This window comes from Mauremys reevesii, linkage group 2, assembly GCF_016161935.1.
Source record: "Mauremys reevesii isolate NIE-2019 linkage group 2, ASM1616193v1, whole genome shotgun sequence".
Lineage (NCBI taxonomy): Eukaryota > Metazoa > Chordata > Testudines > Geoemydidae > Mauremys > Mauremys reevesii.
In genome coordinates, this window is record NC_052624.1 from 287,829,348 (window position 1) to 287,853,543 (window position 24,196).

Sequence of the window (24,196 nt, forward strand, 5' to 3'; positions counted from 1 at the left end):
GCGGTGGCAGATGACAGAACAAGGAGTAATGGTCTCAAGTTGCAGTGGGGAAGGTCTAGGTTGGATATTAGGAAACACTATTTCACTAGGAGGGTGCTGAAGCACTGGAATGGGTTACCTAGGGAGGTGGTGGAATCTCCTTCCTTAGTTGTTTTTAAGGTAGGCTTGGCAAAGCCCTGGCTGGGATGATTTAGTTGGGTTTGGTACTGCTATGAGCAGGGGGTTGGACTAGATGACCTCCTGAGGTCCCTTCCAACCCTGATATTCTATGATCCTCGGGGTGTGTGTGTGGTGTGGTGTGGAGAGAGAGAGTGTATATATGCGGCCCACAGAACACAGAGAGCTGCATATACAGCCCACAATGGTAACTGATTGAGAACCACTGGCCTACATGATCATAATAATCCATTTTGGCCTTAAAAAAAAACAACAAAAAAACACCCTATGAATTTCAGGCTCCCAGTTCTGTGTTCAGGTGACCAGGCCAGGAAGCCTGACTGACTTATTACATTAACAACCTTAATATATGTAACTGTCATCAACTACCTCCATGCATGCTAGAAGCAGCATGTTATCTCTTATCTGATCACTGTGGCAAAATGGACAGTTGGTATGGTGGGTCCCGTGCTTTTCTAAGCAGTGGGGGGTAGGGGGCGCCTAGGATGCTACCGCTTGTCCCTGCTCTTGGGGCTCCGAGGGCTCCGCTACTGGCCTGGGAAGGTGGTAGAGAAGGGAAGCGGGGAAGGGTCTGGGTTTGCTCCTCACTCTGAGCCCCAGCCTCTCTCAACCCCTGCAGGTTTCTTACCTTTTTTCCCCTTGGGTAGGGTTACCCTTGGTCCTTGATGCTGGGGAAGGGAGTCTCCCTGCCCTGCTGGGGCAGGGTCTCCTTTCCTCCAGTTCTCTGGTCTTTCAATTCTCAGCAACACACCTCCAAACTCCAGTCCTCTCTCCTTCCTCACACCACCCTGTCTGCCTGGAAGCAGGGTTTTGTTTTGTTTTTTTATTAGGTTCCTGACAGGGCCTTAATTTATTACAGGTGCTCCAATCAACCTTTAGTAACCTTCCCTAGTTTACAGGGAACCATGCTTTAATTAGCCTAAGGCTTATATAAATCTCCCCTCTGCCACTGCTCCCTGGCCCTGCTGTATCACATCACTTAAGGTTTTATTTTCCACACTGTCCCCAACATTCCACCGCTCAGTCTTCTAAGTTCCTGGGAGGGAGCAAGAATGGCTCGTTATTGGCATTCTCTTATGCAACTGGACTGCTAATACTTCCCTTCACGGAAAAGTCTCACCTTCCTGGGATGGGGCAGGAATGACACTCAAGATCTGCTCTATCTGATTCACTGTGGATGTTCCAGGAAAAAGAGGTTTTCCTAGCAGCATCTCCCCCAGAATACAGCCAATACTCCACATGTCCACACCCTTTGTGTAGCTGCAAGAAAGAAGAGACTTATCAGGACACGCCAATATGCTTTTGTAACACTGACAATATGTTTCTGTAACCCCGAGACCGCCTTCTATTTCTGTTTTCCTTACAGGATGGTCAAACGTGTCTAATTGCCCCACAGGAGATGCTGTGCTGATGGGTTGTTGCTGTAAGGGAAACCAAAGAAAATATGGAGGTAGCAATCAACCAAGGGATTTCTCGTGAAGGCCTATTTGAAATAAGCAGTGAGAGGACGTTCATTACACAATTAAAGATAATAATTAGATAAAAATCTGGGGTATTCATATGACTTAAAAAAATCAAGACAAGCTGATTTCTGGGAACTGACATGGTGCGGTCAATGACAAAACCTCTTGGGATCTTAAATATCCAGAAATCAGTTAAAATTACTTAAGGAGAGTGAATGGGGAGAATGATATAAAAGAGACTTTGTCAACATTCATACTCCTCAATATCTATGTTTAATTATTTAAACTACTAACTTGCATAGTGAAGACAACAGAAGAGCAAGGCTGACATTTAACTTCTATTCTTAAAAAAAATAAACCAAATATTAAAGAAAGAACCACTTGAAAAGTGGCTAAACAAATCTTTCTAGACAAATACAATAGCCTTTTTGGGTTGTTGCTATAATTAAAAAATAGTGGATAAACGGAATGCAGTAGATATGATAGTATCAAATACTGTATTAAAATCTAAAACTATGTCTCATGAAATTTAACTGCAATAATTAATTCAAATTGGCAGGGATATCATGCCTCCACACAGATTAAAAAATGGCTTGCAGGACCTAAGCAGAAGTGTTATTATGTATGACAGCATATCAAGTTTTGGGGACCCACATGGGTTGGTGGTAAGTCTAGTGCAATTTTAAAATTACATACACAGGTCACTGACACCAATTGATCTAGATCGCTTTGTAAGTAGAGCGCAAACAAACCATTTGCATTTTAATATGGCCAAATGTAAATGTATACATCTAGGAACAAGAATGTATAAGATTAGGAACTCTATCATGGGAAGCAGACTCTGAAAGGGGCTTGGGTGTCATAGTGGATAATCAACTGAACATAAACCCCCAGTGTGAACAGGGGACTCTTGAGTAGGAATAGAAGGGTTATTTCTCCTATGTATTTGGCACTGGTACAACCACTGCTGGAATACTGGGTCCAGTTCTGGTGTCCAAAATTAAAGAAGGATGATGATAATTTGGAGAGGTTCAGAGGAGAGCCACAATATTGATTAAAGGGGTGGAAAACATGCCTTATAGCAATAGACTCAAGGAGTTCAATCTATTTTGTTTAACTAGGGCCTGGTCTACACTACGCGTTTAAACCGATTTTAGCAGCGTTAAACCGATTTAACGCCACACCTGTCCACACTACGAGGCCCTTTATATCGATATAAAGGGCTCTTTAAACCGGTTTCTGTACTCCTCCCCGACAAGAGGAGTAGCGCTGAAATCGGTATTACCATATCGGATTAGGGTTAGTGTGGCCGCAAATCGATGGTATTGGCCTCCGGGTGGTATCCCACAGTGCACCATTGTGACCGCTCTGGACAGCAATCTGAACTCGGATGCACTGGCCAGGTAGACAGGAAAAGCCCCGCAAACTTTTTGAATTTCATTTCCTGCTTGCCCAGCGTGGAGAGCTCATCAGCACAGGTGACCACGCAGAGCTCATCAACACAGGTAACAATGCAGTCTCCTGAGAATCGAAAAAGAGCTCCAGCATGGACTGCATGGGAGGTACTGGATCTGATCACTGTATGGGGAGAGGATTCAGTGCCAACAGAACTGCGTTCCAAAAGACGAAATGAAAAAGTATTTGAAAAAATTTCCAAGGCTATGATGGAAAAAGGCCACAGCAGGGACTCAGTGCAGTGCAGAGTGAAAGTTAAGGAGCTCAGACAAGCCTACCAGAAAACCAAAGAAGCAAACGGAAGGTCCGGTGCAGGACCAAAAACATGCCGCTTCTACGCTGAGCTGCATGCAATTTTAAGGGGCTGCGCCACAACTACCCCACCCCTGTCCGTGGATTCCGAGGTGGGGGTGGTAATCTCAGCCATGGCTGAGGATTCTGCGGACAGGGAAGATGACGATGAAGAAGAGGAGGACGAGCTTGCAGAGAGCACACAGCACTCCGTTAGCCCCAACAGCCAGGAGCTTTTTCTGACCCAGACGGAATTACCCTCCCAGCCCTCCCAAGCCACTATCCCAGACAACGAAGCCATGGAAGGGACCTCTGGTGAGTGTACCTTAGTAAATATAAAACATGGTTTAAAAGCAAGCGTTTTTTAATGATTGATTTGCCCTGAGGACTTGGGGTGCATTCGCGGCCAGTAAAGTTACTTAGAAAAGTTCAACATGTCTGGGGATTGAGCGGAAATCCTCCAGGGACATCTCCATGAAGTGCTCCTGGAGGTACTCCAAAAGCCTTTGCATAAGGTTTCTGGGCAAGGCAGCCTTGTTCCGTCCACCATGGTAGGACACTTTACCACGCCATGCATGTAGCAAGTAATCGGGTATCATTACATGACAAAGCATAGCTGCGTAGGGTCCCGGTGATTGCTGGCATCCCAGAAACATCCGTTCTTTATCTCGCTGTGTTATCCTCAGCAGAGTGATATAGTTCAGGGTAACCTGGTTGAAAATCAGGAATTTAATTAAGGGGACAGAGATGCCCATTTTCCTACTGGGCTCGTGGCCTGCTGCTTAAAAAAAAATCCTTCCTTGCACGTAGACAAGCGGGGGGAGGAGAGGAGTGAAATAGCGATGAACTTTTTTGCGTTTGGCTAGCAGGGATCTTCCCAGCTACCAGCCACGCGGTGGGGGGGGGGGGGGGGGGGGGAGAGAAGGAGGGTGATTAGCAGTGAGCTTGCATGATACCAGCCATGTGGTGGGGGGAGGGGTAAAGCATTGTATATATGAAGGCTGCAGAAGCCGAAAGACAGTGGCTTACCATGGCCGCATGCAAGCTGAATTCTGATGCCCGGACCTGCGTCTGTGAGATCTGTAACACCAGAGCCGCAGGCACTCAATATTAACATGCAAAATGCGACCTTGTAGTGAAATCACATGTGCTATGTAAGGTGAATAGTGTTGGTCACTGTGAAAGAGTATAACCATTGTTCTGTAAAATGTATCTTTTTAAATACTTCTCTCCCTTTTTTCCCCTCCCTCATGCAGCTGCAAATTTTTCAAGCCTCCCTACTCCATCCCAAAGGCTAGCTCAGATAAGGCGGTGGAAAAAGACGACGCGAGATGAAATGTTCTCCGAAATCATGGAAGTAACCCGCAAGGAAAGAGCTCATCTGAATGAGTGGAAGGAGGTGGTATCAAATTACAGGAAAGATGCCAGTGAACGTGAGGACAGGAGGGACGCTCGAGATCAGAGGTGGCGGGATGCAACTCTGGGGCTGCTGCATGATCAAACTGACATGCTCCGGCGTCTGGTGGAGCTTCAGGAACGGCAGCAGGATCACAGAGTGCCATTGCAGCCCCTGTATAACCACCCTCACCCCTCCACCATGTTCCACATCCTCCTCACCCAGACGTGTAAGAACGCGTGGGGGGACGCTCCGTGCACCTGCCCACTCCACTCCCGTGGACAGTCCAACCAAAAGGCTGTCATTACTGTGAAAAAATTTTAGTGGCCTTTTCCTTCCCTCCTATCCTCCTCCCAAACCACACCCGGGCTACCTTCTCAGTTCTCTCCCTCTTTTTATAATGAATTAATAAAGAATACATGATTTTTAAACGATAGTGACTTTATTTCCTTAAGCAAGCTGTAATCGAAGGGGGAGGGTGGGTTGCTTACAGGGAATGAGTCAATCAAGGGGGTGGGGGTTCATCAAGGGGAAACAAACACAGCAGTCACACCCTATTCTGGCCAGTGATGAAGCTCGTTTTCAAAGCTTCTCCGATGTGCACCGCTTCCTGGTGTGCTCTTCTAATCTCCCTGGTGTCTGGCTGCGCGTAATCAGAGGCCAGGTGATTTGCCTCAGCCTCCCACCCCACCATAAAGGTCTCCCCCTTACTCTCACAGTGATTGTGGAGAACACAGCAAGCAGCAATAACAAAGGGGACATTGGTTTGGCTGAGGTCTGAGCGAGTCAGTAATATGCGCCAGCGCGCCTTTAAACGGCCAAAGGCACATTCCACCACCATTCTGCACTTGCTCAGCCTGTAGTTGAACAGCTCCTGACCACTGTCCAGGCTGCCTGTGTATGGCTTCATGAGCCATGGCATCAAGGGGTAGGCTGGGTCCCCCAGGATAACGACAGGCATTTAAACATCCCCAACTGTAATTTTCTGGTCTGGGAAGTAATTCCCTTGCTGTAGCTGTTTAAACAGAGTAGTGCTTCTGAAGACACGAACATCATGAACCCTTCCCGGCCATCCCACGTGAATGTTGGTGAAACGTCCCTTGTGATCCACCAGTGCTTGCAGCACCATTGAAAAAGTACCCCTTGCGGTTTATGTACTGGGTGCCCTGGTGCTCCGGTGCCAAGATAGGGATATGGGTTCCATCTACCGCCCCCCTCACAGTTAGGGAATCCCACTGCAGCAAAACCATCCACTATGGCCTGCACGTTTCCCAGAGTCACAACCTTTCGTAGCAGCAGCTTAATGATTGCTTTGGCTACTTGCATCACAGCAGCCCCCACAGTAGATTTTCCAACTCCAAATTGATTCCCGACTGACCGGTAGCTGTCTGGCGTTGCAAGCTTCAACAGGGCTATTGCCACTCGCTTCTCCACTGTGAGGGCTGCTCTCATCGGAATAATCATGGTATTATGGTGTTTCAGGGCAGGGGAAAGCAAGTCACAAAGTTCCATGAAAGTACCCTTACGCATGCGAAAGTTTCGCAGCCACTGCGAATCGTCCCACACCTGCAAAGCTATGCGGTCCCACCGTCTGTGCTTGTTTCCCGGGCCCAAAATCGGCGTTCAATGGCTAGAACCTGCCCCATTACCATCAGGATCTCCAAAGCGCAGGGGCCCGCGGTTTGAGAGAATTCTGTGTCCATGTCCTCATCACTCTCATCGCCGCGCTGCCATAGCTGCCTCCTCCTCGCCTGGCTTTGCAGGTCCTGGTTCAGCACAGACTGCACGAGAATGCGCGAGGTGTTTAAAACGTCCACGATTGCGGTATTGAGCTGAGCAGGGTCCATGCTTGCTGTGCTATGGCGTCTGCACAGTTCACCCAGGAAAAAAGGCGTGAAACGGTTGTCTGCTGCTTTCACGGAGGGAGGGGTGAGGCTGTACCCAGAACCACCCGCAACAATGATTTTTGGCCCATCAGGCACTGGTACCTCAACCCAGAATTCCAAGGGGTGGGGGAGACTGCAGGAACTATGGGATAGCTACAGGATAGCTACCCACAGTGCAACGCTCCAGAAATCGACGCTAGCCTAGGACCATGGACGCACACCGCCGAATTAATGTGTGTTGTGTGGCCGCGTGCACTTGACTTTATACAATCTGTTTTACAAAACCGGTTTCTGTAAAATCGGAATAATCCTGTAGTGTAGATGTACCCTAGCAAACAAAAGCCTGGTCTACACTATGCGTTTATACCAAATTTAGCAGCGTTAAACCGAATTAACCCTGCATCCGTCCACACCAAAGCCCTGTATTTCGATATAAAGGGCTCTTAATATCGATATTTGTACTCCTCCCCGACAAGGGGAGTAGCGCTCAAATTGGTATTGCCATTTCGGATTAGGTTTAGTGTGGCCGCAACTCGACAGTATTGGCCTCCGGGAGCTATCCCACAGTGCACCACTGTGACAGCTCTGGACAGCAATCTAGAGTCGGATGCACTGGCCAGGTAGACAGGAAAAGCCCCGTGAACTTTTGAATTTCATTTCCTGTTTGCCCAGCATGGAGCGCTGATCAGCATGGACTGTACGGGAGATACTGGATCTGATCACTTTATGGGGAGATAAATCTGTTCTATCAGAGCTCCATTCAAGAAGTCGAAATGCCAAAGCATTTGAAAAAAAAAAAAAAAGTCTCCAGACAGAGGCCACAGCAGGGACTCAACACAGTGCTGTGTGACAATCGTAATGGAAAGCCAAAGAATCAAATGGATGCTCATGGAGGGAGAGGGGGAGACTGAGGACTCCAGCTATCCCACAGTCCCCGAAAAGCATTTGCATTCTTGGCTGAGCTCCCAATGCCTGAAGGGTCAAAAGCATTGTCCTGGGTGGTTCAGGGTATATGTCGTCAATTTACCCCCCTCCCTCCCCCCGTGAAAGAAAAGGGAAACAAATCGTTTGTCGCCTTTTTTCAATGTCACCGTATGTCTACTGCATGCTACTGGTAGAGGCGGTGCTGCGGCGCTGAACAGCAGCATCCCCTCCCCTTCCTTTCCTGATGGCAGATGGTACAAAAGCCTTGGAAACTGTCCTCATCACCCCGTGAATGCTCCTGGCTGGCCTCGATGAGGTCGGCCGGGGGCGCCTGGGCAAAAATGGGAATGACTCCTGGTCATTCCTGGCAGACGGTGCAAAAGGATTGAAAACCATCCTCATCATAGCAACTGGGGGCTGAGCTCCTCGCCCCCCCCCACCTTTCATGTCTAATGAAGATTCTGTACTGCCTGGACTATAATAGCAGTGGGAGGCTGCCTCCCCCTCATTTTCATCTCACTAAAAAGTCAGTGTTTCTTATTCCTGCATTCTTTATTACTTCATCACACAAATGGGGGAACACTGCCACGGTAGCCCAGGAGGGGTGTGGGAGGAGGGAAGCAACAGGTGGAGTTGTTGCAGGGGCACCCCCTAGAATGGCATGCAGCTCTTCATTTCTGTGGGATATCTGGTTCTCTAGTAGACTTGCCCCATATTTGAGGCAAGACTGACTATTTTTAGACAAAACATAAAGAAGGGAATGACCTGGGGAGTCATTACCATTTTTGTCCATGCGGGCCCGGCCGACCTAGCGAGGCCAGCCAGGAGCACCCATGACAGCAGCAGACGGTACAAAAGGATTGATAACTGTCATCGCCAATTTCCAATTGCAGACGGTGATATAGGGCTGGTAACCGTCTCTGCTACCTTGCAAAGGCAAATGAATGCTGCTGTGTAGCACTGCAGTACCGCATCTGTCAGCAGCATCCAGTACACATACTGTGACAGTGAAAAAAGGCTAAACGGGCTCCATGGTTACCGTGCTATGGTGTCTGCCAGGGCAATCCAGGGAAAAAGGGCGCAAAATGATTGTCTGCCGTTGCTTTCACGGAGGAAGGATTGAGTGACGACATTTACTCAGAATCACCCGCGACACTGTTTTGGCCCCATCATGCATTCGGATCTCAACCCAGAATTCCAATGGGCGGGGGAGACTGCAGGAACTATGGGATAGCTATGGGATAGCTACCCACAGTGCAACGCTCCGGAAATCGACGCTAGCCTCGGTACATGGACACACACCGCCGAATTAATGTGCTTAGTGAGGCCGCGTGCACTTGACTTTATACAATCTGTTTTACAAAACGGTTTCTGTAAAAATTGGAATAATCCCATAGTGTTGACATACCCAAAGGTGTAACAAGATCCAATGGTAGGAAGTTGAAGCTAAAAAAATATAGACTGGAAATAAGGTGTCAATTTTTAACAGTGAGGGTAATCAATTGGAAAATTTACCAAAGGTTGTGGTGAATTCTCCATCACTAGTGCTTTTTACATCATGGTTGGATTTTTTTTTTTTTTATAAAAAGATATGCTCTAGCTCAAACAGGAGTTATTTTAACAAGTTCTTTTGTCGGTGTTATACAGAAAGTCAGACTAGACGATCCACGTCATCTCGTCTGGCATTGGACTCTATGAGTATGAATTAATCCCATGGAAGAGGGTGTTTACACAACAGGTTATTAAAATTTACAGAGCATACTAAACTAGGAGGAGCAATAAACACCAGTGGAAAAAAATATGTGCAGAAAATAGCAAAGTGAGATTTAATATGTACAAAATGCAGCTAATACACATTGTGAGAAAATCTAACACACTGAACCTTAGTGGAAAGGAGAAACCCTGGAAGCAAAAATAGCTAATTGAGAGACTGAAGAGTGAAATCTTATCTATCTAGGTTTTTGTACTGAGTCCATCACCATGCGGTGTGATACTTAAATTGAGCAGCGTATTAGACATCCATTTGCAAAGAAAGGCTGCTATAATGTTCAACTGTGTGTGCAAAAGCATCACATCATACAACAGGAACTCCAATTATTGTGCCTTCCTTCAGCAGCAAAGCAAGTGGAAGAGTAACTATAACAGCCCTAGTTAAATTGTTATGGCCCATGAATGGGAGTGAAGATAAGCAGCTCCTCTAGGCTCCCCCTCTTTGGGCTAGGTTTGTTTCCTCCTCACTTAAAATTGGTGAGCATAGGCTCAAAAGGTCTCCTGCCATACAGCCAGTGTCTAGTGGTGAAAATAAGCTTTCACCCAGCTCCAGAAATTCTATTCCTACGCCTAATGAAGGGAACAGATGACATCCTGGGTGGGAGTTAAAGAAAAAAAAAAAAGAAGGTTATCAGCTCCAGTGGCTTCTCCTTGACCAAGAGAATGGACAGAGCAAAGCCCACCCAGAGCCCCTCCACAGGCACTAGGGAAGCAGTTTTTCAAATGGAGTAACCAGGAGATAAGGAGAAAAGCTTGCCATTGAGGAACACTTAAAGCCAGACTTGAAAAGCAGGGCTGAGGCATTTTCCCAAATTTTGTAAAGGTAGGAAGAGAAAAAATTAATTTGGTATATGTGAGGAAAGTCAAGTGAATGGTGGGGGCTGAGTAGCAGGTGAATGCAGGGCTGTCTGTTGTGCAAGAGACCAGTGTAGAGAGGATTTCAGTGTGTATGGTTGTACAGTATGTGTGAAGAGAACTGGAGACAGGGGATTGCATGTGTTGGTGTTTGTGGTAAGTGTGGACTATAAGATTTTTACCTCCACTGTTAAGTTTTCTTGACAGTGTTTCAAGGGTGTATAATAAAACCAAAATTGGGTTCCCAAACCATCTCAAAGCGCATCTCAGAGACATTGGGCAAATTGAAAGACTGGGAAACAATTACCTATGAGAGGAAAGCAAGATCTCAGGGGCTCGGTACCAGCGTGTTGCCACATACTCTGTCAGTGCAGGGCTACCTTGGTCCTCATGGATCTGACACAGGGAGCGAGCCAGTCCAAAATCGCAGAGCTTAACAAAGCAGTCTGCATCCAGCAGGATATTTGAGGGCTGTAGTTGAACACAAACATATTTATAAAAATACGTCTTTCTTCTCTGTATAGGGCAGAGAGGAAGGAAATAAAAAACCCATATCAGGCTGCACTTCCCCCTGCCAGGGACCGAGTGCTTTTAGGAGCAAAACGGTATACATGACCTACATGACACACAAGGTATACATGACCTACTAGAGGTCATGTGATAATGACCGTAGAATCTTCTCTCTTCACTCCCTTCACCCTCCCCCTCCCTCACATATCATTTTACTCCAGTCTTGAATGGAGGACAAATCTTTCCATTTAGGTAAGGACTAGTGAGTGCAAATGTACCTTCTGGTCCCGGTGAATGACATTCCCTGAGTGGATAAATTTGGTGGCCTTCAGGAGTTGGTAGAGGATGTAACACTTGTGGATGTCTTTCAGCAAATTCCCCTTCTTGATCACAGCATGTAAATCTGTCTCTGTAACATAGAACATTAGAGAATTACCGTTTGGGAGTGAAAGGAACCCAAAGCTAGGGCATCAAGTCTATTCTTCAAACTCTAAGCTCGCTAGCTCATTTTTTAAGCAGAAGCTCAGCAAGACAGCAGTTGAAAAAGGTGTATCTGCTATAGCCCTATTTCCTGAACTTCATTTAGCGCCGGGAAAGCAAAGACTAGACAGTAACTGAAAAATTACAAATGGAACTTGTTGTTGTTCCACTCACATCCTACATTACATCCACCCATTCAACATTTCCTCCTTTGATCTATAGTCACTCATTCATTTCTCTTCTTAAATTGTTCTACTGTCCCACTATCTCCTCATTACCCCCAAAATTGCACCTAGACACCCATTCACTTCTTTTCTATATTACTTCATCCCTCCCAGTCTGTCTTCCATTGCCCCACTTCCAAATCAATTCCTAGGCAATTGCTTCCCCACTAACTTCACCACATTCACTGGTTCACTCTTCCATCTACCTACACCAACATTCACATTTATCTCATTACATGAATCTTTCCATTTTGCTACTTTCAAGGCAGTGAATGAAATTCACTCCTTAGAGAAAAAGAATGTAAATAGCTGAAGCAGTGGTGGGTCTCACCCATAGATTCGAAAACCAGGTAAATATCCCTGTCATTCTGAGCTCGGATGACATTAAGCAGCTTGATGATATTTGGATGTTCTCCAAATTCCTGCAGGGAAATAAGACCCACTTATCAGTCAAGTGACTTCACTTACAAATCCAGTGGTGGGAGATAATAACCTATTATACATAAGATTATACTCCAAAATAAAGACCAGGAGGTTATTCCCTTCATTGTGCCTCTACTAAAATACAGACTTTTCTTAGAGAATAAATAATAAGCCTAGTTTGCTTTGTAGTATAAGCTGCCACTAAAGCTACAAATCCTCCTCCTTGGCTCTCAAGGTTACTCCTCCCCACACTTTAGTACCAAAAAGCATTATACACAAAATAACTGCAAAACCTGAATATCCACATTAATCCACACACTTAGTACTTAAAGCAAAGAACTATTCTGATTATAGAAGTGTGATAATAATGGTGAAACATATATAAGTGTTAAGCATTACCATCATCAGTATTAGCACACAAAAACTATATTTAGTGACAGTTAAAGTTGAAGCAGGACACACCCCATCCACCGAAAACTTATTTCCATGCATTTAAGGTTAAATGGAATGACTTGTGCATTCCTTTCCCTCTTCATACTGTCTACAACACTGTTGATAATACAGTACAATGCTCCACAAGGCTTTCAGTTCCACAAGATACCCAAAAGCAATTCACACTCCAACTTCATTAAACTCACACTCTAATGGAAAGCCTTATCAACTATATAAACACATCAGTATGGCTCACTGTCATACTTTCCATGAATTTGTGAAGTTAATTTGCCATAACATTACTGATGTCACCGTTAAGGGTTTGCATTAGTCTCGTTTGTCCTGATTATTCAATATATGGCCCTATTCCTTATTTACTGCTCACAACCCAAATTCTGCAATGAAGACTGAATTACTAATTTCCTTTTCTACAGTGATTATAGTAGGAGTGCCTCAGAAACATCAGTGATTTTATCTGCACAACATCCCTATGAAGCGAGCGATACTATTATTCCTGTTTTACTGATGTTGAACTGAGGCATACCAAGGTTAAGGCCAACATTTTCAGACGTAACCACTAGTTACGAGTTCCTCAATGACTGGATGCCTTACTGAAGACAACTGGGGCCTGATTTTTCAGAGGTGCTGAGCAACTGCAGTACCCATTTCCTTTAACTGCATTTGCAAAAAAAAAGTATGCTGCACTTCTGAAAATTAGGCCACAGGCATTTCAAACTGACCACCCAGAATAACAGTGGTAGTGAAAGTTTTGGTTTAAATGACTTGCCCACCATCACACAGGAAGTCTGAGGCAGAACCAGGGCAGAATTCAGTTTTCATGGGGCACAATCAACTAACTGTCTTACCTACAAGACCATCCTTTCTCTTCCAACAGTCCTCTGACGCAGGGGTCCCCAACGCGGTGCCTGTGGGCGCCATGGCGCCCACCTACTGGACACCAGAAGAACAGCTGCCAAAATGCCACTGAAACGGCAACGACAAGAAGCGCTACCACCAAAATGCCGCTGAATTTCGGCAGCGACGCCTCTTGATGACGCTGCTTCACGGCGGCATTTCGGCAGCTGCTTGTCCAGCAGCCACGGTCCTCGGCAGCTAGTCGTCCGGGCGCCTGCCCCATGGAAAAGGTTGGGGGCCACTGCTCTGACTCATTCATTATACATCTTCCAAATTCTGTAACATTAGCACCACCATTGTGTCTGTTTCTCATCCAGAGAGTCAGCTCTGTATGCTCACTTCAAAATGATGCAGTGGGGCATGCACAGTTCAGATGAAATGTTCAGAAAATTAAGCACAAAACATTCAACAAGTTCTACTGTACATGTGTGAACAGCAATTTCTCTACACTTATTACATGGCAAGATCTAAACATTTTTTCAGGAATAGCAAAAAGCACACCTCTGAACCAACAACTATCGCCTGGCCAAATTTCAATTTCCTATTCTAAAATTGTGAAATGCCTGAGCTTTCCAAAAACTAGTCAGAGAAAGTGGTTTATGCTAGAAAATGGCTGCATCATTTGTACTAAACGTTTTTTAAAAAAATCCAACCTGAGGCAGAGCCATGAGCATGGAAAACTGCAACCCAAATAGTTTAAATTTAGCAAAGATATAAGCAACTGTAAATAAGGGGTAATCAAAAGGAATAATTAAGCAACCTTAATATAGGGGGTCACTACTTACATCTATAATTAGTTTTACAGATTCATAGTTTTTTAAGGCCAGAAGGAATCATTACACTATCTAGTCTGACCGCCTGTATAACACAGGTCATAGAATCTCATCAAGTTCCTCCTGTATTGAGTCCCAACCCTTGTGTTTGACTAAAGTATATCTTTCAGAAAGGTATCTAGAATTGATTTGGACTTCACGAGATGGAGAATATACCACTTCCCTTGGGAGTTTCTTCCAATGGTTAATCATTCTCACTATTAAATGTGTGTGCCTTATTTCTAATTTGGATTTGTCTGGCTTAACAAGAGCCAATGGCTGGAAGTTATGTCTTTCTCTGCTAGATTAAGGAACCTCTAAATTCCTAGTATTTTCTCCCAGTGAAGGTACTTGTACACTGTAATCAAGTTGCCTTTTTATAAACTAAACAGACTGAGCTTCCTAACTCTCACACTGTGAGTAATTTTTTGGCTCTTCTCTGCAAAGATAAAATCATCTGCCAAATAATATCAGTTCTGTTTGATAGTGTCTCTGGAGAAGGTATACTTCATAAATGATGAAGGCAGTAGCTAGGTGGCTGGCTGAGTTCCTGTGGAATTGATTTTAATACAATTTAATTGTATGATTTATTATGCTAGTGTGCCACGAGAATGATGAAAGGATTAGAAAACATGCCCTATATTGGGGTAAGCTAAATTGACTGAGCTCTTTGAGTCTAACAAAGAGAAGGATAAGGGGTGACTTGATTACAGTCTGTAAGCCCCTCCAAGGGGAACAAAATATTTAATAGTGGGCTCTTCAATCTGGCAGAAAAATATATAACATGATCCAGTACCTGGAAGTTGAAAGTAGACAAATTCAGACTGGAAATAAGGCATACATTTTTGATAGGGTAATTAACCATTGGAACAATTTACCATTTTTATATCAAGTTGAAATGTTTTAGTAAAATATATGTTCTAGGAATTATTTTGGGGAGGGTCTGTGGCCTGTATAATACAGGTGAGAATAGATGATCACAATGTTCCCTTCTGACCTTCGAATCTATGTATAGAACTGCTCCTTACAATACATTTTACAGGATTCTGTCAAGTTTTGGTTATTTCAAGTGATCAAGCTTTCTCCCTCACAGTTGAGATGAGACATCTTTCACCTTCTTCCCTACCAAACCAAGGCCTCTTGTCTTGAGCACCACATGCCCTCCTTCCCCAGGCAAAGACTTCCAAACCTGGCAGCATGACCCTCCTACCAGAGCATCTAATGAAATGCACAAGAGCTAAAACCAAGGATTGGCTATGTGCAGGATATATCATTTCAAAAAGGGAAGAAAGTAGGCAGGTGGAGTGAGACTGATTATAGATCAGAAACAATGATAGGAGCATAGTTAAGAAGATAAAAAAGAGTAGTGAAGCCACAGACAAAAAAGTCAGACAGACACCCTGGGAGGAACACCACCAGATTTTTCTTTTTTTACTAGTCATGGAAAGACTGCTTGCTACTGCTGAGACAGACAACACAGAAAAGAATGATTGAAACATGACAAGAGGTGGTGGTAGTAGCCACTGCACTATAACCAAAGGATGAGAAGGAAAGAAGCGGATGCTGGCTGGAAGAGATACAAAGGAGAGTTAAAGGCTACATCAGAGAGGAGAAGACGTGTTACTTACCTGCAGGAACATAATTTCCCGGAATGTTCTCTAGAAATAAACAAAAATATTTACTGTCATAGTATTAAGATCATAGATGGAAGAGAAAGTGACTGCCCAGTGCGATGGTTAAACTCCATTTATTAAGGAGTGGAGTGTCATGTGTAGGGGTCAGACTAGGAAAAATCTAATTGCTTGTGTTGTCAGTAGCTACCGGTGTGGTGCTCTGCTCTTGTTCAATGATGATAACAGTCTGCTTCGTGCATGTTCCCTCTGTGTGCTGCCCCGGCGCTGCGCAGATAGCTGACGGAGCAAACTCTGAGAGAGCCCCCAAAGACCACAGACTCTTGTAAGGTACGAAGGAACCCGAGCCAGGTTTATTGTCAAACGAAGCACAGTAATAATATCCTATAGACTGTACAGGACATACTATGAATATGTGCCCCCTGGCAATGGACACAGCTCAGTCAGTGGCAAGACACTCCACTGTCCCCTAGGCTAGACAAAGATGTGTACGCCAGGACCTACTTTTATACAGTTACAGGACAGATTACTCATCCCTACTGACGTAGGGAAGTACAGCCCCTTGGCTCATTAGGGTGCTGTCTCCTCCTTTGATCATGTTGTTTCACACATATAGATCTATCCATCATGCTGTCCTTTTGACCCTGTCTTTAAGATGCACCTGCCTGTTCCTTGTTATGTCTGTGGAGTGTCCTGATATCATCTTGGCGCAAGTTCCTCTTATTAGCACTTATGTGTGGATGCACCTGCTTCTAACAACCCTCTTGACACCAACTTCTGTGAGCAGGGCCTACCTCTGGCTCACAGCCCAGCTTTTGCTTAGCAATGCCTGGAAGTACTTTGGTTCAGGCCTCAGACTGGGCCTCTGACACAAGAGTTTATGTTTCAGGGCCTCATCTTACTACAGCTTGGTAACATGAAAATATTTACATGGCTATGGAGGAAGTTTCTTCCTAACATCAGCCAGTCAGTGGTTAGTTACATCATGACACATGAGGTTTGGCTACCTCTTATACATTTTTATCCTAACTAGTGTAAGCTGTAGAAGGTGAAATTCTTATTACCCATATAAATGTCAAATCACTTACTATGCTCTTGTCCTTAATATCTTGTGGTAACAAGTTCCAGAGATCTACCCATCTAGGTCAATGTGTGACTCTTTGAAGTACCCCTGTACTCACCATGCATGTCTTTCAGAATACATTGGTAAAACAGTTCTTTACCTGAGCATCTGTTCTGTTCCTAAAAGCATCAAAGATCTTCTTGACAGCAACTATTTCTCCTGTCCTGCGATCAATTGCTTTCCACACAATTCCATAGGCCTAGGTAAAAAGGATAGATGGATCCACCAGTTATACCAACTTCCTTTCAGTCCCTAGATTCATTTAGGACCAGGTTCGGGTGGGTGGGAAATGTTCTTAGTAGAAGGTATTACCAGGAAAAACAAAACAACAACAAAAAAAAAACAAATCACTAAACATTTAAAGGGTAAAGAGACCAGGATCAATAAAAAGCACTGTTAGGACTGAGGGCTGTAAAGAATAAATCTTGCTAGATTTATTTATTTATTTTTTAAAAAGGCAATACTTTTGTCACATAAGAACTGTCACACTGGATCAAACTAGTGGTGTACTTCCAGTACAGTATCATGTCTTTGACAGTAGCCAGCATCAGATGCTTAAGAAGAAGGTGCAAGAAACCTCACAATAGACAGTTAAGGAAAATCTTGTCCATAAGAGAAGTTTCTTCCTAACCCCTGTCAGAGATCAGCTTAGACAGTGAAGCATTATATTTTATACCTCTTATAAAAAACATTATCCTAGCCAATGTAATTCTGGACAGTTTCATTACCCATATAGTTATTTTTATTACATTAGCACCTAGTGACCCCAACTGAGAATGGGATGCAATTGTACTATATGCTATATATGACCCAAATCCACAAAGGTATTTAGGCTCCCAAGAAGCCTAAATATCTGTGGATCTGGGCCTGTGTTTACATACTATCAGACAGTCTCTGTCTCAAAGAGCTTACAATACACACACACACACACACAGTAGGAGAATGGAAGTATTATCCCCATTTTACATATTATGAACTGAGGCACAGAACTATTAAATGGATTTGCTCAAGCAAGGTAACACAGGAAGTTGCACTCGTATCTCCTAAACCTCATTTCAGTACCTTAGCCACAAGACAATCCTTCCCCTAAATATTCAGTCATTTTTAAAATACTATTAAGCACTTGATCTCAACTATATTATATATTAATGTTTTTGAGGGACTCTTAGGACTATAAGTACCTAGAGAGATTACAGTGAATAAAGTTATGCATTGTGAATTTGTCCTATCAATATGTTTGATAGAATTAAATTATTAGCTGATGATGAGCCTGCAGAAGATGTTCTAGATCGGGGTCGGCAACCTTTCAGAAGTGGTGTGCCGAGTCTTCATTTATTCACTCTAATTTAAGGTTTTGCGTGCCGGTAATACATTTCAATGTTTTTAGAAGATCTCGTTCTATAAGTCTATAATATATAACTAAACTATTGTTGTATGTAAAGTAAATAAGGTTTTTAAAATGTTTAAGAAACTTCATTTAAAATTAAGTTAAAATGCAGAGCCCCCCGGACCAGTGGCCAGGACCCGGGCATTGTGAGTGCCACTGAAAATCAGCTTGTGTGCCGCCTTCAGCACGCGTGCCATAGGTTGCCTACCTCTGTTCTAGATCTTGATTTTAGTAAAGCATGTAATATAGTTTCTCACAAAATCTTAACAGAAAAAGGAATTCAAATTATCTTAAATATGACACTGTCATGTGGATTGAAAACTAGCTAAGAGTTTAAACAAAGGGTAGTGATACGGGCAAAATACTCAACTGCAGTAGGCGTAAGGGATGGAATGCTCAAAGGGACTCAAGTAATGCAACGCTGAGTGTCAAGGCGCCTAACTTTTAGGTGCATAGAAAATCCAAAACCACCACTGAGATCCACAAAGCCGAGTTAGGTGCCTAGGCGCTCTGTACAGTCATAGACTCATTAGGAGTGGAAGGGACCTCAAGAGGTCATCTAGTCCAGTCCCCTGCACTCGTGACAGGAGTGAGTATTATCTAGACTGGGGTGGGCAAACTATGGCCCACGGGCAGGATCCGGCACACAAGCCATTTTAAGCCGGCCCACAAGCAGTGCCACATAGCCCAGCCCTGCTCCGGCCGGGGCGCAGGGTCGGGGGCCATACCATGCGGCTCATGGAAGCATGGCCCTACTCCGACTTCTACGCGCACCAATGGGAGCTGCAGGGGTGGTGCGTGTGGATGGGGCAGCGTGCAGATCTTCCTGGCCACGTCTCCACATAGGAGCCGGAGAAGGAACATGCCATTGCTTCCGGGAGCCGCTTGAGGTAAGCGCTGCTCAGAGTCTGCACCCCCTGAGCCTCTCCCCACATCCCAATCCCCCCTCCCACTCTCCAAATCCCTTGATCCCAGCACAGAGCACCCTCCTGCACCCCAAACCTCTCACCCTCAGCCCCACCCCAGAGCCCACACCCCCCACCCCAATTTTATGAGCATTCATGGCCTGCCATACAATTTCTGTTCCCCCATGTGGCCCTTGGGCCAAAAAGTTTACCTACCCTGATCTAGACCATCCTTGACAGGTGTTTGTCTAACCTGCTCTTAAAAATCTGATGGAGATTCCACAACCTCCCTAGGCAATTTATTCCAGTGCTTAACCATCCTGACAATTAGGAAGTTTTTCCTAACGTCCAACCTAAATCTCCCTTGTTGCAATTTAAGCCCATTGCTTCTTGTCCTATCCTCAGAGGTTAAGAACAATTTTTCTTCCACCTCCTTGTAACAACCTTTTATGTACTTGAAAACTGTTATGTCCTCGCTCAGTCTTCTCTTTTCCAAACTAAACAAACCCATTTTTTTCAATCTTCCCTCATAGGTCATGTTTTCTAGACCTTTAATCATTTTTGTTGCTCTTCTCTGGACTTTTTCCAGTTTCTCCACATCTTTCCTTAAATGTGGCACCCAGAACTGGACATGATACTCCAGTTGAGGCCTAATCAGCACAGAGTAGAGCAGAAGAATTACTTCTCGTGTCTTGCTTACAACACTCCTGCTAATACATCCCAGAATGATGTTCACCTTTTTTGCAACAGTGGTCCACTATGACACCCAGATCCCTTCCCGCAGTATTCTTCCTAGGCAGTCAGTTGCACGCATACAAAATGGGAAGTGATTGTTCCTTCCTAAATGAAGTACTTTGCGTTTGTCCTTATTGAATTTCATCCTATTTACTTCAGACCATTTCTCCAGTTTGTCCAGATCATTTTGAATTATAATGCTCTCCTCCAAAGCACTTACAACCCCTCCCAGCTTGGTACCGTCCACAAACTTTATAAAGTTTACTCTCTCTGTCATTATCTAAATCATTTATGAAGATATTGAACAGAATTGGACCCAGAACTGATCCCTGCAGGACCCCTTCCAGCATGACTGTGAACCACTGATAACTACTCTCTCGGAACAGTTTTCCAACTAGTTATGCACCCATCTTATAGTAGTTCCAATGTCTCAGATAGCTCCTTGAGTATTCAAGGATACATTTCATCGGGCCCTGGTAACGAAGACATCTAACTTGTCTAAGTAATTTTAACTTGTTCTTTCCCTATTTTAGCCTCTGATCCTACCTCATTTTCACTGGCATTCACTATGTTAGACATCCAATCACCATCAAGCTTCTCGGTGAAAACCAAAATAAAGAAGTCATTAAGCACCTCTTTGATTTCCACATTTTCTGTTATTGTTTCTGTATACAATGAATGGGGAGAGACAGAATCATAGAATCTCAGGGTTGGAAGGGACCTCAGGAGGTCATCTAGTCCAACCCCCTGCTCAAAGCAGGACCAAACCCAACTAAATCATCTCAGCCAGGGCTTTGTCAAGCCTGATCTTAAAAACCTCTAAGGAAGGAGATTCCACCACCTCCCTAGGGAACCCATTCCAGTTCTTCACCACCCTACTAGTGAAAAAGTTTTTCCTAATGTCCAACCTAAACCTCCCCCTCTGCAACTTGAGACCATTACTCCTTGTTCTGTCATCTTCTACCACTGAGAACAGTCTAGATCCATCCTCTTTGGGACCCCCTTTCAGGTAGTTGAAAGCAGCTATGAAATCCCCCCTCATTCTTCTCTTCTGCAGGCTAAACAATCCCAGTTCCCTCAGCCTCTCCTCATAAGTCATGTGCTCCAGCCCCCTAATCATTTTTGTTGCCCTCCGCTGGACTCTCTCCAATTTATCCACATCCTTCTTGTAGTGTGGGGCCCAAAACTGGACACAGTACTCCAAATGAGGCCTCACCAGGGTATGTCTACACTGCAATAAAACACCTATGGCTGGCCTTGTTAACTGACTTGGATTCTTGGGGCTATAAACTTGCAGTGCAGCCATCCGGGCTTGGGCTTGGAGCCTGGGCTCTGTGACCCTCCACCCTCATGAGGTCCCAGAGCCTAGGGCTCCAGACCAAGCCCAAACATCTACACTTCAAATTTATAGCCCCACTGCCCGAGCACCAGAAGCCCAAGTCAGCTGACATGGGCCAGTGGTGGGTTTTTTATTGCAGTGTAGACATATTCTTAGATTGCAATCCTCAAAAGCCAGGGAACTAGGCTAGCTAATGGGAAATGCCAACAAGAGGTGGGTATGCTAAGGCCCACCCCTCTTTTGGAGACGGGAGACTTAAAAGCCTTAGCTGTAGGGAGGTGCCTAGCTCTGTTTAGCAATCCATGAACAAGAACCTTCCACCCGGCTTAAGTGCCTAAGGAATTCCTTGTGAGAGTGAATTAGGTGCTTGCCTCGTGCCACACAAAATGGCCAGAGGAGGTGGTAGTGGTACCTATGTTATAACTTGTAGCCCACTAGTTAGAGCACTTACCTGGGATGTGGAAGACTCAAGTTCAATTCCCCCTGGCTGTCTGGGGTGGGGAGAAGAGATGTGGGAAAACCCCTGTTCAAATCCTAAGAGCATTCACAAACCACTGAGCTATGAGATATTCTCATGTGGAGCTCCCTCAGTCTCTCCTGTTGAAGCAGTCTCATTGTGGATCAATAATGAAAAAATGGTTTAAGCAGGAGGACCAGACCTGGGCTTTCCCACCTCCCCAAAATCCTAATCATTGCGTTACAGAGTCATTCCCATGCACTCATTCTCTCTAACCCAATGACTATTTTAGTATCTATTCACAGTGGAATAGCTTCAACAGGACAGATTGAGGGAGCTCCAAATCAGAATATCTCATAGCACAGTGGTTAGAGCACTCATCTGAGAGGTGGAAGACCCCTGGCCAAATCTTAATCCCATCTCTGGCAGATGGGGTAATTGTATCTGAATCTCCCATATCCCAAATGAGCGACCTAACCACTGGGCTACAAGTTATAAGGTTAGCAGCAGCTCCTCCTCTTCGATTCCGAATGGGACCCAATCCAACAGGCACCTCTAAGCATGCCTGCATGAAGTTAGGCGGCTGAATGCCTATCTGCCCCTGGTTTGAGAAATGTGCTGGGGCTTAAGTGGAGATAGACAGCCAGATGCCTAGAGTGAGACAGCAGTGAGCATACCCAGAGGCAGAAATGTTGGCATGTAGGGAATTTTTACCCTGAAAAACTTAGGCACCGAGTGAGTTTAGGTGCCTACAGGGTTTTGCATGCATTTCAAGAAGAATTTCACTTTTCTCTTATATAGGTTCTTGGCCTTGTCAGACCACATTCCCCCAATAAGTCTAGTTGCCCTTTCAAGAATGTAAACTGTGCATTGTAGAAGGAGGAGGGGATTAAAACTACCTCTTTTCCTTAAACCCGCTATTCCTCCACTTTATCAGCAACTTGGGTCATTTAAAACTTTATTTTAATTAAGAAAATTAATTGGGAGATCTGAACTGGTTGGGTTTACCCTTTACAGTTTAATGCCTTTTAAAACACCCCAGCAAGTCCTGCATCCCTCAGGCCAGACCAGCAGGAAAAATCCTGCTTTTTCCTGTTGTTTGCTTGCCTAATATTCGTGAGCATTTAGAAAGCACAGCACGAATATAAATTAATTAATGAATTTGCTGTCAGCCCTGCTCAGGCGAAGGACTGATACGGTCATTGTTTCCGACTGGGCTGCTCTAACATTTAAACATCACTTACAAAGTTGAAGGCGGAGCCATTCCAAGCTTCCCACTTCACTCGCTTGTTTCCCTTTCTCCTCGCCTCAGAATTAACTTGTCGCCACCCTGGCATTTTCCAGAGCAGTGAGGCTTCGGCCCCGGCGCGCAGAGCAACGCCGCAGCCCATCTCCCGGGCAGCAGGAGCCCAGCTGCCACTGGAGAAGGGGCGTTTCTGCCCCCACAAGCCCTGGTTACCGGGGCGGGGCAGGCTGCGAACGCCACACACCAGGAGGCAGCCTGGGTTCAATCCCACCCTCCGGCTTCCTGAGCCTCGGGGCAAGGGGCAGCCGCTCGCGCTCAAGAGGTCCTACCCCGGGGTGCATCGGCCGCGCTCACCCCCTTGCCCAGGCGCTTCTTGATCTCGTATTTCTGTGAGACGAGCTCCTCCACCTCCGCCACGCTCATGCTGCCTCAGTCCTAGCCGGGGGGGCCTCTCAAGCCCCGGGGTCGCTCACAGCCGAGGGCCCGAAGCGAAGACGCAGCTAATGCTAACGCCTGAGGCGCCCTCAGTCTCCCGGCGGACCGCTCCAGCCAGCACCCCTCACTGTGCCCGCCGATGACACTACTGGACGTGGGGAATCAGCGCGAGACCCCGCCGCCGAGCTGCACGCTGGGACCCAAACCGCAAGTGGGCCTGTTGATTACTGTTGCCATAGAAATAGCGGGAGGGGTGTCGTGCGCGCATGCGCAGAGCGTCTCACTCGCCCCCTGTGTGGGAAGTACTGCGGGCCGTTGAGTCACCGAACCAAAGCCAGGGGGCGCCCTCTCTCTGCTTCGCGCGCCGCGCTCCCCTGACCCGTGCCTTGGGGGAGGGGCAGCGTCTACACAACTGGTATTTGCCAAGTCAGCTATTGCAAAAAGTTAAACCCACAAATATCACCGTGAGTGCCCCCCCCCCATTGTCTTCAGGCGTCTGCCTAAAGGGGGATGCCTGTGACTCCATAGTGCAGCTCACGACTACCAACTTCTCTAATCAATGTGATATGTGCCAGCAATGCCCCTCTGCCATGTATATTGGCCAAACCGGACAGTCTCTATGCAAAAGAATAAATGGACACAAATCTGACAGCAGGAATTATAACATTCAAAAACCAGTAGAAGAACACTTCAATCTTCCTGGTCACTCAATAACAGACATAAAAGTGGCAATTCTTCAACAAAAAAACTTCAAAAAGAGACTCCAACGTGAAACTGCAGAACTGGAAATAATTTGCAAAATGGACACCATCAAATTAGGCCTGAATAAAGACTGGTAGTGTTTGGGTCATTACCAGTGGTGAGCTGGAGTGCGTTCCCACCAGTTCTCAAGAACCGGTTGCTAAAATTAGACCACCGTGGAGAA

General features: G+C 45.3%; 1 protein-coding gene across 5 annotated transcripts in view; it reads right to left on the reverse strand.

Moving 5' to 3' along the window:
• MAPK15 (mitogen-activated protein kinase 15) overlaps positions 1-23,563 on the reverse strand; it is a 68,737-nt gene extending 45,174 nt beyond the window's left edge. Inside the window, exons 1-8 of one of the 5 annotated variants that reach the window (XM_039526617.1) lie at positions 23,166-23,563; positions 16,868-16,966; positions 15,642-15,671; positions 11,763-11,853; positions 11,006-11,136; positions 10,525-10,688; positions 1,298-1,437; positions 806-973 (exon numbers count right to left, since the gene is read on the reverse strand). In XM_039526617.1, the coding sequence (XP_039382551.1) occupies positions 806-973; positions 1,298-1,437; positions 10,525-10,688; positions 11,006-11,136; positions 11,763-11,853; positions 15,642-15,671; positions 16,868-16,966; positions 23,166-23,177 (835 nt within the window). In that variant the 5' untranslated portion in view covers positions 23,178-23,563. Of the gene's footprint in view, positions 1-805; positions 974-1,297; positions 1,438-10,524; positions 10,689-11,005; positions 11,137-11,762; positions 11,854-15,641; positions 15,672-16,867; positions 16,967-22,834; positions 23,101-23,165 lie in introns of those variants that run through there. The other 4 variants (XM_039526616.1, XM_039526615.1, XM_039526619.1 and 1 more) reach the window with 4 other exon arrangements.
• Positions 23,564-24,196: the final 633 nt, after the last annotated feature.